The sequence below is a fragment of the Pimephales promelas genome, chromosome 10 (genome assembly GCF_988280905.1).
Source record: "Pimephales promelas chromosome 10, fPimPro1.hap1.1, whole genome shotgun sequence".
In the NCBI taxonomy this organism is placed as follows: domain Eukaryota; kingdom Metazoa; phylum Chordata; class Actinopteri; order Cypriniformes; family Leuciscidae; genus Pimephales; species Pimephales promelas.
Genome location: NC_142778.1, coordinates 32,936,535 through 32,953,990, shown reverse-complemented (window position 1 = coordinate 32,953,990; position 17,456 = coordinate 32,936,535). Strand labels below are relative to the sequence as shown.

Genomic DNA, 17,456 nt, shown 5'->3' with positions numbered 1-17,456 from the left:
AATCAACATAAATCAAAACAGCATTACATAACTGGAGTCAAATATCAATAGTGTATTGATTAAACCAGGGTTTCCACACTTGGTGTGATATATAGACACACTTGATATATATATATATATATATATATATATATATAGTATGTTTTATATGTACTGTATACTATAAAAACACTATCTTTTCAGATACAGATTTCATGTACATTTTATAGGCTTCCACACTGATATTTCCAATTTGGGAGTGTGGGAACACAGTTAAGCTATTCTATTCTCTTCGAATACCTTTTTATATTGTAATAAGAGGATCAGATAATGTAACGTTAAACATACTTTGGTACAAATTTGACTTAACGTCTAAAAAAAGCCCACATCCCGTAATTCAAAAGTAGCGCCCCACACGGCCAATCCGCACACTGCTTTTGTTTACAGCCCTCCCCCTCGCCACCGCCCCCCTGCGTGAGGCGCATGCGCAACAGCCGCTAAGGGCCGCCATTTTGTGCGGAGCCTACTCTGCAAAAGCGGGAGAGGATTAAAACCGCCGGAGGTGAAGGACGCAATATTACTCCGTCTCGTCCTAAAGGAAGAACAAACCCTGGGCTTTCTGTCGAATTCAACGCGAGAGCAAATCACCAAACGCAGGTAAAACAGCGCTACTTTTCCGAAAGGGGGGAGTTTTGCAGGAGCTTTAATCGGCCTCTAGGTGTCACGATGGGGCTCCCAGTGCAGGCGGCTGGCGGGGGGTGTTTGTCTCCCTCTATCGTTATCGAAAATTTAGCAAAAAACATTTATAACCCAGAAGTTCGGGCTTCAGCCTGATTATTAAGCACTATTAAGACTATATCAGACGGCATTTCACCACGATGCCATTATTTAACGCCAGGATGTTTGCTTCAATCTTTAGGCCGGGCGTCCATTTTCTGTTTCTTCTCTTTGTTTCCTGTCTTTAGAAACCCGCCGTTTCTGCACGCGCACTTAGCAAACCAGCTAATATGCCTCTTAAAGTTAACCAATTTCCAACCATACACGGACAAAACAGTTTAGAAAAAACATTTAGATACACAAACGTCAAATCCCCGAGGTTTTATTCATAATATGTACTATTTTAAGCCGTAAAACATTTTAGCTCGCGCCTATCGCCCTGTTCGCGCCCCTCCTCGAGCAGTTAAATTCAAACCCGAGGCGATGAAACATTGACCCGGTTTTGCGATACTAAAGTCCCATTACGATGGCCTCTGTTCGCTCTTCGGTCATTCTCACTCCTAAAATCCAAAATGACGTGTTTAAGTCTACGTTGGATACAAAAAAATAACTGCGTCTTTGATTTAGCATATGTCCTGTCGTCGATGCTAGCGTGTTGCGCAGGTTAAAATGAAACGAGGAAGATGCCGTTGCCAAACTATAAGGATAGCCATTTTCGATAAGCAAGACCGAGCCTCGCCTTACACTCCACGAATCCCAGCGTTTATCGCCTGAAAACAGCCGGATCGCCGCAGTCGTTGGTGTCGGTGCGACCGCTCACTCTTGAAAGACTAACCTCAAGCAACAAACGACTGAAGGGATAAAAACTGTAGAGAGCTCCCTCTACAACCCGACTGGTAGTGGTACAAAAACACGATTAACCATCGCAGAATGCCCTCTTGCTGTGGAAAATTATAAGGGTGTTTTAAAACGTGTGAAGGTAAGGATAGGGGGACACGTTTTTTCGGTTTAATGGGTTGGTGGCCAAATGCGCGCGATCATGAGGAAGTAGAAGCGAGAATCGGTTTAGATGATGCTTTCTGGCTTCGAATCAAGAGTGCAAGACTCGGTTTTGGTTTGATAGAAGTCACGTTCAAGTTGCAAGTTTTCTGAGGTTATGTATTATCGCTAATGTGTTAGGAAAACAAACTTTATATATATTTATACACATGTATGTGTGTATTTAGGTTATATATAATATACGTTTGTGTGTGTGTATATGTATATATTACACACATACACTATAATATTAATAGTTATACTAATTAACCCCAAGGAGGGGTGTGTTAAAGGTTTAGTTCACCCAAAAATGAAAATTAAGTCATTAATTACTCACCCCCATGCTGTACCAACCCCGTAAGACCTTCGTTCGTCTTCGGAACACAAATGAAGATATTTTTGATTAAATTTGAGAGGTGGATCACTGCTACATAGGCTCCTAAAAGATTGAAACTTGACAGGCCAGAAAGTCATTAAAGGAAATGTTTAAATATTCCATGTGACAACAGTGGCTCGACTATAAGTTTATCAAGTGACGGGAATACATTTTGCGTGAAAAAAACAAACAAAATAATTACTTTATTGATGAATAAACAAATCGTTTAAATAACGATTTCCAAATCTCTTTGAAATCTCTCGAGCTCTCGTCTCAGGCCTACAAGGAAGAAATGGAATAGTCGGATAAAGTCGTTATTTTTGTTTGTTTTTTCGCACAAAAAGTATTCGCGTCGCTTGATAAACTTATACTTGAGCCACTATAGTCACATGGAATATTTAAACATTTTCTTCGTTGACTTACTGGGCTGTCAATTTTCAATCCCTTAGGCAGCCTATGTAGCAGTGATACATCTCGCAAATTTAATCAAATATGTCTTCATTTGTGTTCCGAAGATGAACGAAGGTCTTACGGGGTTGGTACAGCATGGGGGCGAGTAATTACTTAATTTTCATTTTTGGGTGAACTATCCCTTTAAAGGGGGAAAAAGCTGTAAACTGAAAGTATGTTTTGTTTTTCACATTGATGGATTGATTTGTTTGCATCCCAACAGGTTGAGCTAGGTAGTAAGAAGCAAAGTTGAGACAGGTAGCACATTCATCGGAGGCAGAAAGTGGTCAAGGCAGGGGTAGAGAGATGAAGTGTTCCTTTTTGATGCAGGTAAACTCACAGTACTCTATACAAACACCAAAGTCATGGATACCTAAGTGCCAACTCAACTTTTTTGTTCACTTTTTGCAAGGTTGATATCAGCCTGTCTGAGTGTGTGTATGTAAGTGAACACTACAGATTGCAGTCAGGTAGGAAAACTTTAGCGTTTTACATCTAGTGTTGCGTTCTAACTTTTTCACTTTTAATTGCAATAGGTATTACCCATGGAAGGGGGACCGACTGAGGCGGTGGTGGAGGATGCAGGGGATGCTTTCAAGGCCAAGGAATGCAAGACCTACCAAAGGCGGCGAGAAGATGAGGAAGTGGGAGCTGAATTGCTGCAGGCTGCTGGATTAGAGCAAGTCCAGATTGAAGGACAGCCTGTGGTGGAGGCCCAGCAACAGTTGGTCGAGAGTGTAGTTAATGTCAACAGCAGTGTGGAGATGATGGTGATGGACACCCTGGACCCTGCCCTACTCCAGATGAAGACTGAAGTCATGGAGGCTGCTGTTGGAGCACCTGTTGGTGTGGCTGGTGCTGCCCATGAAGCCACAGTCACAACTGTTGATGACACTCAGATCATCACCCTGCAGGTGGTGAACATGGAGGAGCAGCAGTTGGGCTTGGGAGAGCTTCAGCTAGTGCAGGTGCCGGTTTCTGCTGTCCCGGTCACTGCTGCCACTGTGGAAGAGCTGCAAGGGACACTGGTTGATGCCACTGCCATGCCTAAAGACGGGGAGCCTGTCATCTGTCACACCCTGCCATTGCCTGAGGGCTTCCAGGTTCGGCTTTGAACAGACTACAGTTTTAAATGCGATGGGCTCTGACTATCTGGTGAATTTAAATGTTATATTTTCTCTTACAGGTGGTCAAGGTGGGTGCAAATGGAGAAGTGGAAACTGTGGAGCAAGATGAGCTCCAGGCCCAAGAGGATCAGCCTCAACAGCAGGAGGAAGAGGAAATGGCTGAAGCCCAAAATGAAGACCCCGCGTGGTCCAAAGATCCAGATTACACGCCCCCTGTTAAAAAAGCTAAGAAGACCAAGAAAAGCAAGCTGCGCTACAACACGGAGGGGGATAAAGACATGGACGTGTCTGTGTATGACTTTGAGGAGGAGCAACAGGAGGGACTGCTTTCTGAAGTCAATGCTGAGAAAGTTGTGGGTAATATGAAACCACCTAAACCAACAAAAATCAAGAAGAAAGGTGAGAATGTGTGATGCATACAAAGTGAACAGGGTCTTAAATAATGTTTAAATATAATTTCAATGTAAGATCTGTGGCAGGTCTACTAAATCGCTGGATTTTGTTCACTGCGTACAGGTGTTAAGAAGACATTCCAGTGTGAGCTGTGCAGTTACACCTGCCCTCGCCGTTCCAATCTGGATCGCCACATGAAGAGCCACACTGATGAGAGGCCTCACAAGTGCCATCTTTGTGGACGAGCCTTCAGAACTGTGACATTGCTGAGGAACCATCTCAACACTCACACAGGTACATGATCTCCTTAGTGGAGAGGAAAATATAGGCTGTCTAGTTTGTATTAGAAATTGAACCAACCTTTTATTCTTTCTGACAGGCACTAGACCACATAAGTGCACTGACTGTGACATGGCCTTCGTCACCAGTGGAGAGCTGGTGCGACACAGACGCTACAAGCACACTCATGAGAAACCATTCAAGTGCTCCATGTGTGACTACGCTAGTGTAGAGGTTGGTCTTATAGCATCGCAATTAGATTTTATACAATAATGTATGCCCTTTCTGATTCCCTCTATTGTGCCAGAATTTAAGTGAGCTTTGACACATTTCAGGTCAGCAAGCTGAAGCGGCACATTCGCTCCCACACTGGAGAACGTCCCTTCCAGTGCAGTCTGTGCAGCTATGCCAGCAGAGATACCTATAAGCTGAAAAGACATATGAGGACCCACTCAGGTCAGTAGCACATTATACATATTATAGATAATATAAACATTATAGCACCATTTCTCTTTAATTATTGCAGACCCTTTTTTTTGTTTTTTTAAATTTAATTGACTTTTTGCTTTAAAAAACTCAACTTTTTTTCTGTCCTACAGGAGAGAAGCCCTATGAGTGCTATATCTGTCATGCACGTTTTACCCAGAGTGGTACCATGAAGATGCACATTCTGCAGAAGCACACAGAAAATGTGGCTAAATTTCACTGCCCTCATTGTGACACGGTTATTGCTCGCAAGAGTGATCTTGGTAAAATTTTATTTTTAATTTTCTAGTTTTTAATGGCTAATTATAGTGGGTGTTTTTAATGGCAATAACAGCTTGGAACATAATTGTGATGTATTGAAGTTAAAATGTTTTAATTGTGCTCATTCCAGGTGTGCACTTACGTAAGCAGCATTCCTACATTGAGCAGGGCAGGAAATGTCGTTACTGTGATGCGGTTTTCCATGAGCGCTATGCTCTCATCCAGCATCAGAAGTCCCACAAAAATGAGAAGCGCTTCAAGTGTGACCAGTGTGACTACGCATGCCGTCAGGTCAGACAGCTTATGAAATTGTTTTAATTGTTCAGCATTATTCAGCATAAGCATTTGTTAATTGCAGTGTTCTCCTTGCTAACAGGAGCGCCACATGGTAATGCACAAGCGCACCCATACTGGGGAGAAGCCATACGCCTGCAGCCAATGTGAGAAGACTTTCAGACAGAAACAGCTCCTGGATATGCACTTTCGGCGCTATCATGATCCCAACTTTGTGCCTACATCCTTTGTTTGCACCAAGTGTGGCAAGACCTTCACTCGCAGGGTATGGTACATTTTAAAGAGGTCAGATTAATTTTATGGTGGCATTGAATACAGCAATTTGTGTTAAACTTTTTTTTTTTTTACACTTTTAACAGAATACCATGGCCAGACATGCAGAGAACTGCACTGGTGTGGATTCTGCTGATGGAGAGAACGGTACTCCACCCAAAAGGGCTCGTGGTGGCCGAAAGAGGAAGATGCGCTCTAGAAAGGACGATGACGACGATGATGATAGCGGTGAGTAGCTTGGCTCTAGTTCTGCTAAGATAACTATTAAGATTATTATTAAGATAACTAGGTTATCTGAACCTGTTTGTGGGTTATTAGAAGGAAATGTGTATGATTATGTTTTAAATGTAAATTTATATTACTCTTAATGACTAACTGTTGCCTGAATATCTCAGATGAGCATGGAGAACCTGACCTTGATGACATTGATGAAGAGGAAGAGGATGATCTTCTTGACGATGAACAGATGGATGTGGAACAGGCTCCACCCAGTGTTCCCATGCCTGCACCAGCTGAACCTCCCGTTAAGAGGAAACGGGGCAGACCCCCCAAGAATGCACCCAAGCCCTCACCTACAAAATCTATCGCCAAAACCACCACAGGTACTGTGTGTGCGTCTGTGCATTAAGACAAACCATTCAAAATCTTATCTCAGGGTTTAACTAAATCGCCTTCTTTGCTTCTAGCAGCTGCTGCCATTATCCAGGTGGAGGATGAAAGCACAGGGGCCATTGAGAACATCATTGTGAAGAAGGAGCCCGAGGGCTCTGATGCTACTGTAACTGCCCAGCCAGTGGTGGAGGAAGTGGAGGCAGTCGAGGCTGGTGTTGAAACAGTGCAGATAGCTGTCCCTGAAGCTGCACCTAACGGTGATCTTACTCCTGAAATGATCCTTAGCATGATGGACCGATGATCTGGGGATGCGTGTGGACACACAGGCTGATCACACATGCTTGCTTATATGCACATCCCCATATGTGTCCCCTGAATTTATAAATATATATATATACACACACATGCATACATACTCACTTACATCCCCCCCCCCCCCCCCCCACCTCCTTTAATCCCAAGCTAAGGCCTCATGTCCTTCATCAAATTTCTTAAAGAATCCATTGTTCCTCTTCCTTTTCCTATAAAACTCCAAATTATCAATGTCCTAAAGTTCTTACATTTTGTCTTCTCATGATGATCACAAAGCTGCGCTTTTCTACTGTTTCTATCACATCAGTAGTTCAACTGCTGAGTTATTTTTTTTGCTGTGTACTTGGAGAGGCCGGATGATTTTTGAGAGCAGGAATATCTCTAACATAACGTGGTGTAATACATGCATATAGACTTTTTTTTTACCCAGCTAACCTTCTGTCTTCATTTGTCCATTCAAATCTGACATTAACATGGCAATATTGAGAAACTATATCATTTTGTGCCTGGTCAAGCCTTGCTATCTAGAATCGCTGTCACTGCTGTAGAAATGGGTGTTTTTTTTACCCCTTCTGTCCAAGAAAATCCTCTCAATGTTTGACATTTATGATGACTTTTATTCCCTGTTTGTTCCTCATGTGCTCTTTTACTGGTCACAGATGATAATGTTAGGGAGCGTAGAAATGTAGCCGCCGAATTATCATGCCAGAGATGATGACATCCATCCATATGTTAAAAAAAAAAAAAAACCTGCAGTTGATACATTTGTACAAAAGGTAATCTTGGCTAGTCTTGCTTGTAAATAATTTTTATTTTCTGTTTTATTATGAACATTTTAATCTTTTTCTAGTGAATTGATGACCTTGAATGCTAGGCCAATGGCTTTTAACATTAGTTTGGAAACATGCCACGGAAGGCTTTCAAATGACTTGTGGCGGAAAAATAAAAGCCTGAACAATCATGTAGGCTGCATAACCCCTTTTCTTTCTGTCCTTCCGTAGCCTGAATCGTTGCATTTGAGTCTGCTCAACTCGCTTGATGGGGAAGGGTTGCTTAGTCTTTTTATGAGAGAGTGGACCTACCTAACGGACAGGCTTCCTTGTTGGATTTTGCTCTAGCTTTTGTAAAAGGAAGAAAAGGGACAGAACTGGGCAGGTACAGCAACGTGCATGACGTTTTGATGTGGTCGTGTTCCCAACAACCACCCCTAATATTAAACCGTTTGTGACACGAGTTGTTAATTTCATGGCATTCTGGAAGGAGACTTAAAGTTTACAATAGGTTTTTCAGACCACATTTAATTTAAGAAGTTTAATATGAGTGTTCGAGGAAGCTATTTTGATATGAGCTGTTTCTAGAAGAGGAAGCTTGGATAGGATATTTGTAAAAAGTTATCACTTGTTCAAAAGAGCAATGTCCTTATTTCTGATCGTTTTGTTTTTCAGATTCAGAATGAAGTTTTCCTCCAACATGTAATTGCATTTAAATTGCTTTTTTAAGCTCTTAATTCTAGGTTAACGCTTTTTCTTTTGTTTTTCTTTAACCTAGCTGTACTATTTGAATTTTACAATGGTCAGAAAACCAACCTTATAAAGACATTTATTTTGGCTGTGAGGGTATATAGAGGGCCTATAAGGTAAGATGGTGTGGAGAATGTATTGCTGTACAGCTAATAAAAAAAAATATTGTCCTTATCAATGCTTGTCTGTTATTCCATCTTTATGCGGTTGTTTGCTACTTGAAATAATCACAGATTGTTTTTATTCTGTGCCAACGGGAAAAAAATGCTGGGGGGTTTCAACCCAAATTTGGGTAAAATATGGACAAACCCAAATGTTGGGTTAAAAATGTAAATAAAAAAATTAGTTGAAAGTTGAAGTTGGGTTAATTGAAATTACATTTTTTAACCCAACATTTGGGTTTGTCCATATTGTACCCAAATTTGGCTTGAAACAACCCAGCGTTGTTTAAAGTTTGTATTTGCACCAATAAGGTTTAAAAATAGTTTAATTTGTCTACTATAAAATAATCAAAATTCAATAATCAAAATAAAAAAATTAATTAAATTTTGCTTCAGCACTGGAGTGGAAATTCTCTTAGGATCGTGTAGAGCTTTATTTTCACAATTTATAAACGTACGGTATTTTTCAGGATGGCAGCTAGTGACAGTAGATCAGTCCACTAGAGGGAGATACTGGGTAGACAAATGTCCATTTAGCAGCTTTATTTATTTTTTTCTTAGCATCAGTAGATCATAAGAGTAAAGGTTACAGGTGCAGCATTTGATTTTCTATACATCTGTGAGGCTGACGGCAAAACCACTGACTAGAGCTTGACATTAACATTTGCAAACATATATTTAATGTGTATTGGGGTTGAAATGATTGTGCTATGTGAGAAACTGCAAATCTTGAAGTGACTGCGATAGGATGCTCTTCATGCAGTTCAGGTGTCACATCCTGTCTCAGACCTGTACTCTCAAACTGTGGTTTTCCCCTATGAGCATGAATCATAACGCAGCAGGATGTGTGTGTATGTTCAAGAGTGTGTCACACAGTGCCACCGCTGGCCTGACTTTACCCCGTTGTCACTGACATAGTGAGCAGACATTATGGCGGCGATGACAGAGGTCCCATTTTGCCTCAAAGGTAAGGTTCTTATACAATACTTTCAGAAACATGCTACTTTTTTTTAGTGATGTGATAAATTATTGTGCAGTGTTTAGAATATTTATCTTTTAGAGTGATGTGCAGTTCTGCATTAATGGTTCTATGCTTGATTTACAGAAGGCATAACTCAGTATCTGAAGCCACAAAGGGTTCAGTTCATGAGTCTGGTGCATATCAACCAGTGCAAGGGACGAGCAGAGAACAGAGTTTTGGTATGTCAGCCTTTCACACACACATTTTGTAATATAATGAATATATATTTATTTTATTTGTGGAATATAATTTATATATATATATATATACATTCAGTATATACAACACAGACAAATATCTGCGACAAACCGATCAAAACAAGACGAGAAGATCATGTTACATATTTGTGGAAAAATCTTTTTTTTAATGAAATCTTTTTTTGTAATACACTTTTAACAAATATGAGAAAACAAATGAATTTGAATTTCAGAATGAAATTAGTATTTTGTTTTTATGAGAACTGCATGAACTCTCTCATAAAAACAAAGTGTGTTCAAAACCTGATGATCATATTCTCCGGCATGATTTGAGAATAATATAAAAAGGGCATCATGTCTGTTCAAAGACTCACATCATCAGTGTCATAAATTCCTTTGAAAACTCTGGATTCTCACAGTGTCATTAGTAATCCCGACTGTGATGTTCATGTAGAAAACAGCACTCGTTGCTCATGGTGCAGATGAAATGAGCATGTCTCATGCTCTGCAAGAATCTGCTGACGGTTCATTCATTCATCACTGAAGGGCTGCATGCTTCTTTCTGTTTAATGTGAGAGTAAGCACCGAAAAGGCCACAATATTTTTTCGTGGTTTTGCCAAACAATGTTGTTATAAAAACAAATTTTTTTAGTTGGTTGCTGAGCCATAAAACTGAAAGCCACAAAGACTGATAACAGAGTACAACTGAAAGGAAGTAGCTAGCCTGTTGTTGTGAGCTCTTTTTGTGTACCAGCAGATGGCGCTAGACTCATTTACACTGTTCTGTTGTGTTTTTGTTCTTGAACAGGTGATGTCTCAATGGAGAGCTCATGTGTTTCACAGCAAGCTGCCAGTGAAGGTGGGAAACACTATATCAGAGCACATAGATCTCAGACCAGGCCCGTATCAATCATTTTAACTGGGGAGACGTTCTTTCCTCAGCTATGTTTCTACATACATGCACACAGACTTATCAAATGGTTTCTACACCGCTGTCTTACACTTTTAAAAAAATTGTTTCAGATAACAGTGATCCCAATAAATATTTGTACACTCAAGTCACACTTAAAGGGATACTCCATGTTTTTTGACAGTTTCTGGTCTCATTGACTTCCATAGTATATTTTTTTCCTACTATGGAAGTCAATGGGAACAGAAACAGTCTGGTTAATGATATTCTTCTAAATATCAGAAAATCGGCTGAATTGATTCAAAAACGGCATTTCACAACCCACACACAAACAACTACAAATGAATAGGCCTGGTGCTAATTATTTATGTGTGCACAACAACCCATTTATTTGACAAATCACAAGTGTACGTCGCTACATTTAAACTAATACAATACAACTTGTGTGCAAAATACAGAATTACATGAATGTGCAGCATTTTGTATAAAGAGAGACATATTTGTTAATATAAAAGCTCAATTTTTTATTAATGTTGGCCCGAATTTGTGCATGCAACAAGTAAGATGTGCATGTGTGGATGAGGTGACACTTGTGCATTCACTGACTCGTTTCTGAGTCGATCCTATTTGGTTCATTTGGATTTTGAGAGTATCCCTTTAAACATGTCTAAATGCCTTTCCATTAGATGAATGAAAAAAAAAAATAAAGTTGCTCTCATCATTCAAGCAAAACATTTAAAATTTAGTCAATATTTGGTTATATACAACATATATTGCTCAAAATTGTTATGAAAAAATTAGGGCTGGGCAACGATTAATCGCATCCAAAATAAAAGTTGGTGTTTACATAATATATGTGTGTGTACTGTGTATAATTATTTTGTATGTAATAAAATTCATACACATGCAAGTATATATTTAAGAAAAATGTGTTATTAATATATCAAATATTAATATTTATATTTAATATAAATGATGTATAAATATATATATAGTATATACATGCAAATATGTCTGAAATATATACACGCATGTGTGTTTATTTATATATACAATATAATTATATCCACTAAACACACATATATTATGTAAACACAAACTTTTATTTTGGATGCGATTAATCGCAATCAATCGTTGCCCGGCCCTTGAAAAAATGTAGCCTGAAAACGGTAATATAAAAATTAAAAAGTAAAATATTTGCAAAAGGATTTACAATATTTCATGTAAACAGACAGTCAAATAATAAATTAAATAAGCCAATAAAATGAATTAAATCAAATCGAATCATTTAAATTTAAATTACATCTAAGTTTTGAGAAAATGGTACGATTTGTTCGCAGATGTTTTTGAAATTGTTCTCAAGTCAAAATTAATTTCATACTCGTATGAGTTTTTTTCTGCTGAACATAAAATATACTTTGAAGAATGTTAGTAATAGTTTTTAACCAGACAGGTAACGATACCCATTGGCAGCCAACACAATATCTTCTTTTGTGTTAAACAGATGACAGAAAGTCACACAGGTCCCTTTAAACTATCCCTTTAAGTGTCCATCTATGTTTTGAGCCTAATGTGTATCAGAACAGGCTAATTTAATGGAGTATCTTAAAATGAAATGCTTCAAATCCAAAGTAATGTAACTTTAATGTTACATGACCACATAGCTCATGTTTCAGTACCAATAAACCATTTAACATTCAGAAATCATAATGTTAAACTTCACATTCAGAACATCAGGTGTGTGAAATACATTCATTCTGATAGAATAAGGAAATGTTCAGAGAGCCAAAAAACAAATAAATAAAAAAACACAATAACCTTGAACAGTGAATTGACACAGTTCTGAAAATATGCAGCTGATAAAACAAGCAGTAGGTTAGAAACAGGAGGGCCAGTAGGTCACGTCCAGTATTAACTTAAACAGCTGTAGGCGGGAGTAATTACTTATAGAGCTTTATATTTCCTCTGAGTGGATTTTTGGAAAAGAGGGAAAGACGTTCGCCTTTAAGAGATGATTTTGTTTCTTGATTTGTGAAAGAAGAGCTATTAGCTCTTAATGGAGAGCAGTTAGACACTGAAAGTGCATGACTCAATACAAGTTCCCGTGGAAAGAAAAAATGCTCGTTCCAAAGCTCAACTTCTGTGTTTGAGTTTCAATAAGTAACCCAGCCTCCCTGACCCTCAAATTCTCTTCTCTGTTAATTTGTGAGTCACTGTATTTCCAGTGAGAGTATGTGTGCTGTTTACAGCGGTCCTGTCTCTTGCTTCAGGTGGAGAGTTCCTTTAGTTATCTCGAGATCTATGCCATCATCATCGACAGCATCGAGCAGGTAAGAGATCTGCAGCTACAACACGCCATTTAAAGTTGCTTATTAATCTACACTGTATTTACATAAGTTTTATTTATTGCTTTGGGTTGAAGCATCTGTGAATTTAAAATAGGCAGCTGTGATATAATACAAATACACCGATATATTTCCCCCATAAATGATCCAATTAATTATTTAACATTATTATTTTCTTAATAAAAATGACCATCCTCTAAGGAAATATTATTACAATTTTAAAAATAGCTGGTTTCTGTTTTAATATATTTAAAATTTAATTTATTCCTGTGATGGCAAAGCTAAATTTTCATGAATCGTCAATTTCAAGAACGCCATTGTGCTGCTTAATATTTTTTGTAGAGACTGTGATTCATCTTCTTAGTATTCTTTGATGAGTAGAAAGTTAATTATTTAAAATGGAGCTCTTTTGCAAGCAAAAGTTTTCACTCTCAATGTAATGCATCCTTGGAGAATAAAAGTTTTCATTGAATAAATAATTTAATTTACAAAAAAAAAAAAAAAGACTGACCACAAATTATTTAAACGGTAGTATAATATTGTCAAATATGACTTTTCTCTGTAAATTATGAGATAACATTTTCAAATTGTACAATACAAATACATGCATTACATGTAAAACAAAAACAACTTTTTTTCTTAAATCTAGTTAAGTTTTTCATATTTTAATTTAAAATTTAATTGAATTATATTTTAATTGAATTATATTTTATTTATATTTTATATTTAAAATATAATTATATTTTATTATATTTTATTATAATAAATTATATTTTAATTTCATATTTTAATTTAATTATAACTCTATATTCTGGTTATATTCCCTTGGTAGTAAACTCTATACGTATATATATATATATATATATATACAGTATATATGTATAAAAAACAAATTACCATTGTTATGTGCGTTTCTAAAACAATGGCTTAGGGCAGGGTTCCTCAATAGGCGGCCTGCGGCCCACATCCGGCCCGCGAAAGGAAAATGTTTGGCCCGCGCTCATTTCCAGGTTGTCATGGTAACATCAGTGTAAGCAAAATTTCAAACGCAGTATCTAGGCATTCGCGCGCAACGGAAACATTGGCAAGTGCGAAGAAAAGAAAAGTTGACACAGAAAACAAACGATTTAAATCTGAATGGACTGAACAATTTTGTTTTATTTTGCCTGACCACCACAACGCAAAGCCAACGTGTTTGCTATGCAAGCAGACCGTGGCTGTCTGTAAGTCTGAGAATATCAAACGCCATTTTAACATCTGTTCAAAATTTCTTGAATAAAACAGACTCGTTTGAAAAAGAAAATAATAAATAAAAATAGAATAATTGGGCTATGTGGTGATTTGTGACTCTTTTTAACAAAACAACAACAACAAAAATGGCAGAGCAAACATTGAGGTCATAACATTGTGGTTGGTGGCCCTTGGCTCTGTATTGTCAGCAGAATTTGGCCCTTGGTAAAAATTAATTGAAGAACCCTGGCTTAGGGATTGACGTCAAATTTCACATCATTCTCTCTTCTGACGGCTGTAATCAATCTCAATATTTTTTTTATCAATTCTTTTGGCAAGTGGTGGAAACTCTATTATGGATTTTTTTCTTTTGCCATTCAAGTAAATGGGAGTACAAAACAGATTTCTTACAGTTTCTATTCACCAATAATGAAGTTTACCCAACTATGATGACCCCGGCTTTGAAGAACCTCCGAAATGTGAAAAGGGTTCAATAACACTTTTTTACTTTAGTATTTTAAGGTTATTTTCTCTGTTTAAATTGCTACCATATTTACAGTATAATGTAAACATGAAGTTGAAAATACAGGGAAGTTGAGGTCATTTTTCAACCCTGATGTTTTTCCGAACAAGTAAAGCCTGTGGTTTTTAAACTGTTATGAATGTCAAGCTGTTGGGGGCAAGCAATGGGGTTCAGTAGTTTCATCTCAAAAGAAAGATCCTCTTTTAATCAGCCAGCCAGTCAGTTGCTTATCACGTATCATCTTGCACTTTGTGTTTGTGAGGTGGTTATTGAGACAGACAAGCAGAGCTACTTTCTTAGCCTGATGTCAGTAAGAGATTTGGAAGCTGTGGTCAGCCATGTCACCGCCTCACTCAAGAAGATCTTTCCTGATTCATCGCCAGGGTGAGTGATCTGAGAAACATCACATCTGATCAAACATGGTGCATTTGGTTTGGTACACGGTTTCACAGACAGCTTAAGCTAGTCCTGGAGTAAAATGCGTGTTTGAGCGAGCTGCCAGCAAAAGCAACCTGCTTTGACACATCTTAAAATATGTCGGTGGCATTGTTTTGTCTCATGATGCACAGTTGCACACCTGTAAAGTTTTTTTCTTGGGTATGTTTATAAAAGCTACTTGAACTATTGTAGAGATAGTAAGCCTATTGGCTTAATCTAAGCCCTGTCTGTGAAACTGGACCATAGTGTAAATATAATATTAAACAAAGCAACGTTGAGGTAGTGTTTCAACTCTGAACTCTGACCAATAAAGGAAAATTAAAGACTACACTCTCAGTAATATCCCTATTATGCTATATAAAGGTTCCTTAGTTTGTTTTGGAGGTCTACAAGAATAGGTTTGCATTCATCCAAGGTCAAAAAACACTTTATTTTTTTCATAATATACATTGCACATCACCTCATTTCTCAAAGGGTCTGAAAACAATGATTCAGTCGAAGATTCATTCTCTCTAAAGCCACTTCATATATATATATATATATATATATATATATATTAGGGGATCCCATTATGGGATGGGGATTTAAGTCATTTTCAATTTTATGTAAATTTTATGAGACAGCTTGTAAACATCCTTCACAAGAAAAAAAGGTACTGCTTTATTTCGATGGTCTACTTTAGACATGATGATACTAACTATAGACCATTTCACAAGATGTAAACAACACTGGTCCAGAAGCACTTCCTGTTTCAGTTTTTTAACACTACATAAAAGCTGGGATAAAATACAACCAACAGAACATTTAAAACTGAATCAAAAATGTAAACAAACATCTTTAAGATTTTTTCTTTACATGTAAAATAAAGAAAACAGTTACAAACTGAAACAGGAAGTGTTTCTGGACCAGTGTTGTTTTTATCTTGTGAAATGGTCTATAAGTACCTTTGTAACTTCATGTCAACTAACTCTCATTAGAGTACTAGTAAACTGCCTGCTTAGCACTTTATTTTTTAATAACTTTATTTCACTTTATTTTTTAATAAAGTGACTTTAATCTACTAACACTTTATTTTCATAGTCCCTCAACAGATATTCTACTAACTAGAAATAACTTTGCATACAGTACATGTCAGCTTTTTCTACTTAGTCAAACCCTAATATCTAAGCCTAACTAGTCTACTAATACTCTAATGAGAGTTAGTTGACATGTAGTTGCAAATTTACTTATAGTTAGTAGAATGTCTAAAGTGGACCATCATTATAGTGTAACCGAATGAAAATAACCTGTAAAACATGAAAGTATTACGCAATCATTTAAGACCTTTCTCCTAATATAGAACCCCTTTGGCATAAAATATGAGTTCACTTGCAACAGTGATTTAGATGTTTGTGTGTCGAAGATCTGGTGTAAAATCCGGGTCCGGAAACACAACCTCTGCGTTTAATCAAAAGTGGATGGAGTTAAATTTTTTTCATATTGTCCCTTATAATAAACTCTGGTGACTTATACCATAAGGTCTTCTCCAATTTGACTCACTCCTTCTGGTAAGTGTTGATTTATCTGCCCGCAAATGGAACAAACATGACCTTTGAATTTGTGTTGGCTGATGTGGTTACACTGATCCTACACTTCCTTTTACTCCCTCCATGTTCTTTTTCTTGCTTTCAGGAAATTGCTGAAGAAAGTTCCTCCTGATCTTCAAGAGCGGCTATGCAGTCTTGCCTCCAGAGTTGAAGAACATGTGAATGGAGCAGTTGGACCATGTGGTCAGATTGTTGACAATCACATCTATGTTATTTAGATATCAATGTGCTTTCATTTGATTTTTTCTCATCCTCTTTGGTGCCTTACAGGAGGCTTTTCAGACACGTATGCAGCGTTGTGTGACTTCAACGAGTTCCCGTGTTGTGTGGAAGTTCAGTGGGTCTGTGGGAGTCACTACTAATAAGAATCGAAAATGTCAAAGGTTTTGCAATGATGGTTTTAATAACTGCTGCTTCCGTTTCTAGGATGTTGATAATATCTACCATGTTCAGAACTGTCGGGTCTTCAACCTCATCGACTTCAGTCATTTAGACAGCAGGTATACAATGAAACTTAGATTTATGGTTAAGAAAAAATGTATTAAAAACTATGCATAATTTCTAATATCTAAATATACATTTGGGATCAGTCAGGTTTTTGTATGTTTTTGAAAGAAGTCTCTGATTCTCATCAAGGCTGGATTTATTTAATCAAAAACAGTTAAACAGCAATATTGTGAAATGTAATTACTCTTAAAAAAGGATATAAAATATATTTATATATATATATATATATATATATAAATAAAAAAAAAATATATATATAAAAATTTTATATATATTTTAATATGTAATTTATTCCCGTGATGCAAAGCTGAATTTTCAGTATCATTATTCCAGTTTTCAGTGTCAGTGTTTTTTTTAACAATATGAAAATATTTACTGACACTTTTGATCAATTTAATGTAGATAATGTGCTAAAAAAAAC

At 37.3% G+C, this 17,456-nt stretch overlaps 2 protein-coding genes across 8 annotated transcripts in view; both read left to right on the top strand.

The window, feature by feature from the left end:
• Positions 1–470: 470 nt before the first annotated feature.
• ctcf (CCCTC-binding factor (zinc finger protein)) lies at positions 471–8,295 on the top strand. 6 transcript variants are annotated; one of them, XM_039683918.2, is made up of 14 exons: positions 471–636; positions 2,784–2,890; positions 2,973–3,002; positions 3,097–3,663; positions 3,747–4,086; positions 4,204–4,374; positions 4,460–4,593; positions 4,695–4,815; positions 4,959–5,108; positions 5,237–5,397; positions 5,483–5,665; positions 5,760–5,901; positions 6,069–6,275; positions 6,363–8,295. In XM_039683918.2, the coding sequence occupies exons 2-14, from the start codon at positions 2,867–2,869 to the stop codon at positions 6,584–6,586; spliced, it is 2,454 nt and encodes an 817-aa protein (XP_039539852.2). In that variant the 5' UTR covers positions 471–636; positions 2,784–2,866; the 3' UTR covers positions 6,587–8,295. The 6 variants fall into 6 exon arrangements, with proteins under 6 accessions (XP_039539852.2, XP_039539851.2, XP_088972621.1 ...); XM_039683917.2 differs by having other exon boundaries at positions 6,360–8,295; XM_089116495.1 differs by lacking the exon at positions 2,973–3,002.
• An 821-nt stretch (positions 8,296–9,116) lies between these two features.
• carmil2 (capping protein regulator and myosin 1 linker 2) overlaps positions 9,117–17,456 on the top strand; it is a 46,650-nt gene continuing 38,310 nt past the window's right edge. The window contains exons 1-8 of one of the 2 annotated variants that reach the window (XM_039683969.2): positions 9,117–9,245; positions 9,384–9,478; positions 10,305–10,355; positions 12,677–12,736; positions 14,767–14,888; positions 16,614–16,711; positions 16,799–16,869; positions 16,955–17,028. In XM_039683969.2, coding sequence (XP_039539903.2) covers positions 9,209–9,245; positions 9,384–9,478; positions 10,305–10,355; positions 12,677–12,736; positions 14,767–14,888; positions 16,614–16,711; positions 16,799–16,869; positions 16,955–17,028 — 608 coding nt within the window. In that variant the 5' untranslated portion in view covers positions 9,117–9,208. The remainder of the gene's footprint in view (positions 9,246–9,383; positions 9,479–10,304; positions 10,356–12,676; positions 12,737–14,766; positions 14,889–16,613; positions 16,712–16,798; positions 16,870–16,954; positions 17,029–17,456) is intronic. The other variant, XM_039683968.2, reaches the window with a different exon arrangement.

Bases quoted from the DNA above. Each gene is read 5' to 3' on its own strand.
- ctcf (XM_039683917.2), top strand. From the start codon at position 2,867: ATGAAGTGTTCCTTTTTGATGCAG. The intron at 4,594-4,694 runs GTTGGTCTTATA...GACACATTTCAG, and splicing joins GTGACTACGCTAGTGTAGAG to GTCAGCAAGCTGAAGCGGCA. The intron at 5,109-5,236 runs GTAAAATTTTAT...TGCTCATTCCAG, and splicing joins TGCTCGCAAGAGTGATCTTG to GTGTGCACTTACGTAAGCAG.